General features: G+C 35.5%; 1 protein-coding gene across 1 annotated transcript in view; it reads left to right on the top strand.

The window, feature by feature from the left end:
- The window catches only part of CPS1 (carbamoyl-phosphate synthase 1), a 145770-nt gene that overhangs the window by 12525 nt on the left and 123691 nt on the right, over positions 1-9554 (top strand). Inside the window, exon 2 of the mRNA XM_007470013.1 lies at positions 7268-7377. Coding sequence (XP_007470075.1) covers positions 7268-7377 — 110 coding nt within the window. The remainder of the gene's footprint in view (positions 1-7267; positions 7378-9554) is intronic.

Below are 9554 nucleotides of genomic sequence, written 5' to 3'. Positions count from 1 at the left end.
GAAAGAGAAACCCAGATGGTGAAAGGTGGAAGAGATTATCAAAAGTGCTGTCTCCAGCCCGACCTCATTCATACCCCCTTTCCTTCCCTTACACAGAGCACGATTTCAAACAGTTCCTAATGGATAGGGCTGCATATAGATTGGAATAATGGGGCCAGGGTAGAGGAAGTGATTGCCGTAATGTATGGATATTCTTTTCCCCTAAAGCATCTGCTCTTCTCAGTGCTTTTCTCCAGAAGTCTGCCCTCTTTATACTTAAAATAATTCCTCCCCAGTTGGATAGAAAATTATACTCTACTCTTATGTGGAAATGTCTTTCTAAACTGGTTTGCAATTTAGATTATGAATATATAAGCAAATTTGGGCAATAGTTATTTAGGGAATAGTGAGATATATATACATATATATAATGGATAGTTATTTTATCTTTCAAAATCTATGATCTAAGCATTTGCCAAACCCAATGTGCTTGATCTTATTGAAATGAGATTTCCAGATAGAAGCTTAATGTTTCTGCTGCCCCTTGTGGTAAGGTTTCCCTTATTATCTTTATTGGACTATGTATATTTGGGTTGATAAGTAACATTGAGTGAAGGATTTATTTACATTTGATTAATGAAAGCAGTTTAAATATCTCTTAACTTCTAAGTTGAAGACTAGTACGATGGAACTCGAAACTTCTTTGTTATATTTCAGCATTTTGTGTCTATTTGGTTGAGTCAATATGAATAAAAGATAGCAACATCAACATCTAACTAGTCCTTTGACTCTGAGGCACTTAGATCTAAAATTAGGTAATGAACTAAAAGTTAAATTTTTCTAATTGGCTATGATCTTGAGAGTTGAAGAATATTCTTATGACTTCACATGCACTTAAATAGTGATGAAGAATTAGACTATAATGAAAATGAGTACCCAGTTAAAATTAAGCCACTAAGTGGATGCTGTCACACATGGAATTTAATTTACATGAAGGTTTTACTGAGAAAAGTTATTGGAATATTAGTAAGAGACCCAGAGGGGAAAAAGTGAAATGAAGAGCTGTAAGGACATATTAAAAGAATTGAGACTGCTTATTCCAGATCAGGGAAAAAAGTAAAACAAAGAAAAAAAAACCAAAGTAGTCATCTGCCAATAAGGCTTGTATACGTATTCATATTTCGGAAAGAGAAAAGTTGTTCTCCGTGTCTAGTGAGAGCAAACCGAACAAAATCTTTCTCAATTCCATGAAGAGGCAGTCAGATTAAACTCACCTTAGAATTTATTGCTTGCTTGTATTGCCCTGTAGTGACTGACCTAGAGAGAGGCAGCAGCTAGTTAGACTCAAATTTCAAATTGAACTGGGTGAATAATTGTCCATGCTTATTCAACTAATTTTGGCGATTAAAAAGTTAATAGCTTTCACTGTTCAAGATAACTTTTGATCTCTTTGAATTTGACTTAGACCTGTCACTTGAATTTGCTATGGCAAAAATATGTGAGAATAATATGAGAAATGTAAAATGTTTTTTCTGCGAAATTCATTTGTATAAGCTATTCTAAAACTAAGTAGAAGAATACAGGATTTTCTTTCCATACCCCTATATTTTAGAATACACTGGGCAAGGAGAGCTTTCTCGATTTTTCTATATTTTCAAAGTGAAAAAGGGACTGAAACAGGTTGTTATGTTAATTCAAGCACTGTCATCCTCTTTCATGTGAAATCCCTAGGAAATTGATATGAATGATCCTTTTGTTTTGAATTACCATGATATTTGTTTTAACTCTGCATAAGATGTATTTGAACACTCACATGCAGCATACTCAATATGCATATCCTGGGCTAACCATCCACTAACCTTTCTCCCTCAATGTCGCTCACATCTCTTTCCCACCATATCTCCACATTGACTACACTTAAGGTATTGTAGAAAGGCACTGTTAAATAGTGAAAAGGCAACTCAAAACAGATATTTGCTATTTTAAAATATATATCTAGAATAAACTAAAAACCAAATGGATAATTATGTCTTTCAGTATTTTTAAAATAGTATTTTATTTCTTTATTTTTTAAATTTTATTTATTTTTGGCTGCTTTGGGTCTTCCTTGCTGCACGTGGGCTTTCTCCAGTTGTGGTGAGCAGGGGCTACTCTTCATTGTGGAGCATGAGCTCTAGTCGCGTGGGCTTCAGTAGTTGTGGCGGGTGGGCTCAGTTGTTGCGGCACATGGGCTTCAGTAGTTGTGGCACACAGGCTCTAGAGCACAGGCTCAGTGATTGTGATGCACGGGCTTAGTTGCTTCACGGCATGTGAGACCTTCCCAGACCAGGGATCTAACCTGTGTCCCCTGCATTGGCAGGCAGCTTCTTAACCACTGCGCCACCAGGGAAGTCCCAGTATTTTTCTTTAGATTGTCACTTAGTGATGCTTTATTCATCCAACAAAAATTAAATGACTACCTACTCTGTACCAGGCACTGGTGTTGGCCCTGGAGACAGGCACATCAGTGAACAAAGCAAACCCAAATACTCTGCCCACATAAAGTTCACTTTCTAGTGGGACAAGACAGATGTTTTAAATAAGACACTGGATGATATGTTAGAAGGCAATGAGTGCTGTGAAGAAAGAGTAGACTAAATAGATAGGGTGCTGAGGGGTATATTGTAATTTTATTTATTTCCACTATTTTTCAGATTCTATTCCTGTATAGTTCATTACAGAGAATTCAGTAGAGTTCCCTGTACTATACAGTAGTTTCTCATTAGTTATCTATTTTATATTTAGTGTAATATATCTAGTATAATCTCCCAATTTATCCCTCCCCCCCTTTCTCTCCCTGGTAATCATAAGTTTGTTTTCTACATCTGTGATTCTATTTCTGTTTCGTAGATAGGTTCATTTGTATCTTTTTTTTTTTTTTTAGATTCCACTTATAAGTGATATGTGATACTTGTCTTTGTCTGACTTACTTCATTCAGTATGACAATCTCTAGGTCCATCCATGTTGCTGTAAATGGCATTATTTCGTTCTTTTTTATGACTGAGTAATATTCCATTGTATATATGTACCACATCTTTATCCATTCCTGTTGATGGACATTTAGGAATATTGCAATTTTAAATAGGTTTTGCCAAGAAGCTGGATGACATTTGAGTAAAGACTTGAAGGAATCGTTAAACTTTAGATTCAAAATTTGATGAGTTTCTTTCTTAAAATTTTAACTTTATTACGGAAATCATGAATGGGAAGGAAAGGGTGAATTATTTTTTTAAAGAGAAATCTCTGAAAGGAAAGGATATTTTACTTATCTTTGTGTTTCTAGGTGTTTCAAAGGTAATCTTCTTGAGGTTCCTCTATTTTACCATCCAAGCACATAGCTGGCCCTTTTACTAAATTGAGGGTGGGAGGGGTGGGGGGGACTGGGGATATTTATCCATGTAGCTCCAAAGCCTAGGATGAAACTTGGCACATGATGGGAGCTAAATGATGTTGTGACCTGAAGGTCTAAACTGTCTTATTGGCATATACAGTTTTTGTTAAACAGTTAGGGACCATGTCATGATATAGGTCATTTATTTTGTAGAACTTACATTTATATAGCCTTTGGTTACTTTTCCTGACATTCTATGAGTGTACAGACTTCTCATTAAGGTTTCTTTTGCACTTTCAGAATTCAAACTACCAAAGTGCTCTGGCAGTAGGCACTTAAATGAACCCTTAAGGTTATAGTATAATTCCTTGACTATGGTCCTCTCTCTACTAGGACTGAGGCTACTAAAATATCTTATGCTGGTAGCAAGGTGATTTCTTTTAGACTCGTTGGAATGAAATAGCATTTGGGAACTTATTAGCTAGAAGAGGGGATTCCAAATAATAGCTCTTTGTTCAGAGTTTCTCCATCAATTCATAGATAAGTCAATTGGCACCCATCATTTTAGACTCATTGGAGGCCAATGTAGTTAAGTGAAATATAAAGGGTCCTATAGGCAGTAAACAGAAGCCTTGTAACAATATAATGTGCAGTGGAAAAAAGGATTGGAAAATCTATAAAAGGTGCCGAAAAGAACAAAAAATATAATTAAAGGAGCAAAAAAGACGTATTGAACACAATCTCAGGGACTATTTCGGGCAACAGTAAATGTCTCCTCAAATATATCTTTAAAGGACAGAAAGCAAAGTAGAAAACTAGTCCCATGGAGAGAGGAAGAAAAATACCAAATAGAATTGTACCAATAGGCTAACAAGAGTCAGATTGCTTATGCTAATTTTTACCTTTCTTTAAAATAATTAGATGTTGTCAGATAGATCAGAGAATTCGAAATTCTTAGATGAGAATAGAATAGAGAAAAGCAAAAGGAACAAAATAAACAGAGGTGATATTTTAGGCAGGTATGGCTCAGAGTAGGGTAGATAAATTGGTATATAGAAGACAATTGAAATTTGCAGTTCACACGCCAAGTTTTGCCAACTAAGTACAGTTATTTTAGGTTCTATCAAAGTTAAATATTATTTAAGAAAATGTTTCCTACCTTACCTCCATTTGGTGAAAGTGTGTAGGCTACACATGACTTCCTCAAGAACAGAAAATAATACTTTCAGTAGAAAATATTTTTTGACAGTGAATTTCCATTGCTTGGACCAAAGGTTTTCACCTAGTGAAACATCAGAGATACCTAGGAAATTTTCCCAATAAACTTACCCGTACTGAGAACCATCACCATAGACATTTGATTAGCTTATAATGTTCTTTGGAAATACACTGAACATAATCACACTTACTTCCTAAAATCAACAACCTCTGTCTTGAATTATAAGAATGATTGACAAATGAAATAAAATATAAAATAAGAAAATTGTGTTATTAGAAGAAATGACGTGCAAAGGTAACTTCCTGGATGCAGAGGCAGAATTCAGAACTTGTGTGTTAAGCCAGTCTCTGTCAGGGAACTCTTGTCATCATGCATATTACATTAATTACTTATTGTGCTTTCCTCTGTGCTGAGTAATTCCAAAAACTTTTTTAGTTTAGTGTCTGAGAAGGTAAACCATCACTATTTAAAGAGAAAGTGTCAAGCTTGAGATCTTGAACACTGGTTCCAAGGCTGTAGATAAAACAAAACTTTACCTCAAAGATTATTTGATAAACTGGGTGAAGGACAACATTCTTTTGGCTAACTCTGCCCATGGACACTCACATACAAACTCACATACACAAACACATGTAAAATGTGCCGGACAGTACTTTGTCCAGCTTTCTTCAAAATATAAATTGAAATCCATGCATTGTACCTCCAATTAAAAACTAAGCTTACTGTTGAGAGGAGTACCATAAACATATCAATTTTAATAAGAAATACTAAAATAGCTTTGGGTGTAAATATAAATTAATGTGTATTCACTACACATAAACAATACATAGGCACATGGTCTATTGATTTAAAGATAAACACTACATTGAAAAGCAGTCATTCCAGTGTCAAGGAACTTGTGTACTTTACAAGTAAGAGGCATCGTATTTCTAAAGAGAAGGTTACTATAGAAAAATAATGGGGTTTTACTATTTTAACTCTTGAAAAGCTGAGTGCTTGTAAAGCTAGAGGAACATAGAGACAGAGGTCTAGAAATCATGTATTGCCTTCCTGCTGTACACTGAGATTGGTGTCTGTGTGTGTGTGTGTGTGTGTGTGTGGTAAGACTGGAGGTGGGTGATAGGATAGAAAAGGATTAGACGCTATGGGATCCAGAGCTAAAAAAGTAAGGAAAGGAAAGTAGTGAATTAGTATGTTTCTATCTTTAATGGCTGCACTTAACCCTTGAACAGCACAATGATCTTCCTTACTTCAGCAATTTCAACTCATGGCCAGATTTGTTTCATTCATATCCCTATTCATTCCCCCTAACCTCTGATTATTTTGAAGCCAATGTCAGATATCATATTAGTCTATGCTTAAGTATTTCAGTGTATATCTTTAAAAAATGAAAATTCTTAAAAATATAACCATAATGCCATCATCAATCTTAAAAATTACACTAAATACAATAAAATATCAATTTATTTTCAAATTTTCTAAATTATTGCAGAGATGTTTTCCTTTATAGTTTTGTTTGTTTGTTTGTTTATTTGTTTTTTGCGGTACGCGGGCCTCTCACTGTTGTGGCCTCTCCCATTGCGGAGCACAGGCTCCGGACGTACAGGCTCAGCGGCCATGGCTCACGGGCCTAGCCACTCCACGGCATGTGGGATCTTCCCGGACCGGGGCACGAACCCATGTCCCCTGCATCGGCAGGCGGACTCTCAACCACTGCGCCACCAGGGAAGCCCTATAGTTTATTTTTAATAAAGTCAAAATGTTCCCATTATTTTGTCCCATAGAGTTTTTTACAGAGTCTAGATTTTGCACCCCAAAGTGTGGTTTAACACACTTCTCTTCCCGCTGAATTGTATGGAATTTGAGAATTAGACCCAAATTGTTGCAACAATAGAATTTAGAGTATTTTTGAAGAGTACATGATGCCTGCTTCTGAGATAAGTTTCTCTAATTGTCCCTCTTCTTAACCAAGAATTTTATAGAAGCTGTTTCAGAGATTAGTATGAAATAGTCAAATTTAGAATGCCTTGTAGTCTAAAGGGAGAACCAGACATGTATATAACTAACTCCACTAAAAAGCAAAATGCGATATATTTTCAGAAATTCCACAGTGCTTGCTTTTGTATCAGTATTAATAGAATGATAAAGTTTCAGTTTCTTTATGATCCTAAAGCTCAGGGAGGGGGCAGCCCCTGAGACAACTCTGTCAAACACAAGAGCTCTATGGAACGCAATTTGATGTATAACTTTGAAGATTCCTTCTAGCTCTAAGCCTCAGAGTAATGAGGAGCTGTATGGTAAAATTCACGAAGTTTTTGCAAACTCATGAATTTCCCTTAAGCTATACTTGACGAAGCTACGGAATACTAAGAGGGAAAAGACAGACACATGGCATTACAGCTAAACTGAAGTATTTCTGGATTGTCAATAACTCTACAAGTAGACTTAGGATACACAATGTATCAACATGCTTCAGTTCCTCTTTCAAGCAAAACAAAACACCTGCCTGTGACAAGAGCCATACGTTTGAAGGAAAGTGATAAGTAACAGGAGAGTGACTCCAAATCTAGATAGTATGGTTTCATCAAATATACTGTTCATTTATTTAATACATTTATGTAGTGTACTTTTGGAGTTTTTCAACTAGTTGTACTTTATATTTTGTATTCTGCTATGATTCATGAATCTGTTTCTTTAGGCACAGACAGCGCACATTGTCCTGGAAGATGGAACTAAGATGAAAGGTTACTCCTTTGGCCATCCATCCTCTGTTGCTGGTGAAGTGGTTTTTAATACTGGCCTAGCAGGGTGAGTAATGCTTCTATTCCAAGGCTTTATTCTTCCTCTATATAGAGGAATAACTGGATGATCTTATTCATGGTGGGAAATTGAAATCACCACATCATCATCATAATACTACACATTGTCCTGACATTGCCCTGTGCTTGTACATAGCTTGCTCAAGCCAACCCTGAAAAGGGCCATAGACACAAACTCCTCCCTGTGGCTGTAAATGGAAGAGAATACAGACACTGGTGTTCCCCTGCTAAAAAAGAACAAAATTAATTCTAGAAACTTAGGATACAAAGACACAAGTTATGTGAGATTACCAAGTGGCTTCTGTAAGGTGGGGGGTCAGTATCAATGTGATTTAAGGTGAAAATCGAACAGGGAAAAGGATGGGTAGCACTCTGTAATGCCATTCCATTAGTGAAGTTAAGAATCAACTTTGCACATCTAATATGAACTATTATAAAGAGCTAAGAAATTCCTTAGGTATTATAGTGCAAAATTATATAAAATACAACATACAATTGGCACTCTAATAAGAAAGGTAAAATAACAGATACATTTATTATCTTAAAGTAATACACAGGAGAGCAGGTTCATAGATCGGATATTTTCAAAGTTTATCTACTGAGACTGAATTTAGTATTTAAGTTCTGCTAATAGGTGTAGAGCAACGAAGGTAAGAGTTGCTACAGAAATCACGTAGCTGTTCTTATCTAGCCAACAAATGTTCATCTGGGAACCAGGTGGCTGAAGTTCTGGTCTCAGTTCTAATGGTAACTGATTATGTGATATTGAGAAAATCACTTAACCTTTCTGAATCTTAGTTTCCACATGTAAAGTGTGAGGGGATTGGATTAGATAGTAATTTATGGCTAGGAATTGAAAAAATTACATCTTAAAAAATTAGATGGTTTCAAAAGGTTTCCATTAGAGAGCCAGTAGACTAAACTGTAAAATATTTGATGAATTCTTTAGGGAAATTCAGTTAGCCTTTTAAAGACAAGGAGGCATTGGGTTAACTGGTATTGAAGATATTGATTGACCAAACTTCCATTATATTATTAATGTGCATTATCCTCTAAACTCTTAGCTCTCTGTTTGAAATAAAGAATATTAGATGGTTTTTAAAATAGTTCCTCTAGTGAGAACATTAAATTACAGTGTATGAAAACTGTTTGCAAAGTTTTGCTTCACCAGGCAATTATTTAAGCCTTTTGACAGCACTAATTACTAACTGTGTTAATATACCTGCCAACAAACAGCTGTTTAATATAGATCAGAATGATGGAGGGCACTCGAGTTTTCTTCTCTGTGATAGATTATGGGTAATAAATCTTGTCACATCACAAAAGTCAAACAGGACCTGATGGATTAATTTTCTCCCAACACTGCAGTTCTCTAGGACAAGCTATATTTATGCATTTTCTGGAGAGAGCATTGTAGGCATATGTTTAAAGGGAATGGCCAGTTCTTTCATGGGAAGAAAGAAGAAAAGAAGTAAAATTAAATTAATTAAAGACTTTTTTTGATGTAGAAAAATGCATTCATTAATAAGATTATTCCACACATCCTATTTTCCATTGAGAAATGCTGCTTTTGTTCTTGCGTGGCTTACTCAGCAAGGGGTTGATAATTAAAGGAGTTATTTTGTTTTTCATCTTCAAGAAATGCATTTATATTACGTGTAAGCCTTGGTTAAAAAATTATTAGTTCCTGACAAGTGAGAGGGAATCTGAGAAATTAGCTGATGGAGGTGTGGGTAAATATCACAGCATCTTAGTCACTTTAGAGGTTGCTGAGCTGAGAGACTAAGTATTCTGTTGGCAAAGGGAGTTCTGGGAGAAGTTAGTCTGGATAAAGGTTGAAGAATTCGTGTTGACTACTGCCGGAGCTGAATTTTATTGCTTTCGAGGTTGTCAGTCTGTCCCCCTCAGCACCTAAATTCACTTTCAGTAGTAATCCACAAGAAAGATTAGGTTTAACTGTCTCTGTGGGAAGTGAAAATGTTAAGAGGGTGGGAAAAAAATCTCATTGCAATGCATTCCAATGCATGGAAGAGCTGTAGATAGATCCTGGTATTTATGGGAATAATGTTTCTTATTATTAAGAATAGAAAATTTATATATAATTTTATTTATATGTAGAATAAAAACAAGAATACATGTATTCTTTTTTTTTTTTTTTTTTTTTTT

The sequence above is a fragment of the Lipotes vexillifer genome, unplaced genomic scaffold, assembly GCF_000442215.2.
Source record: "Lipotes vexillifer unplaced genomic scaffold, Lipotes_vexillifer_v1.1 scaffold138, whole genome shotgun sequence".
Taxonomy (NCBI): domain Eukaryota; kingdom Metazoa; phylum Chordata; class Mammalia; order Artiodactyla; family Lipotidae; genus Lipotes; species Lipotes vexillifer.
Note: the sequence above shows the minus strand (reverse complement) of the source record. Positions and strands in the feature narration are given on the sequence as shown.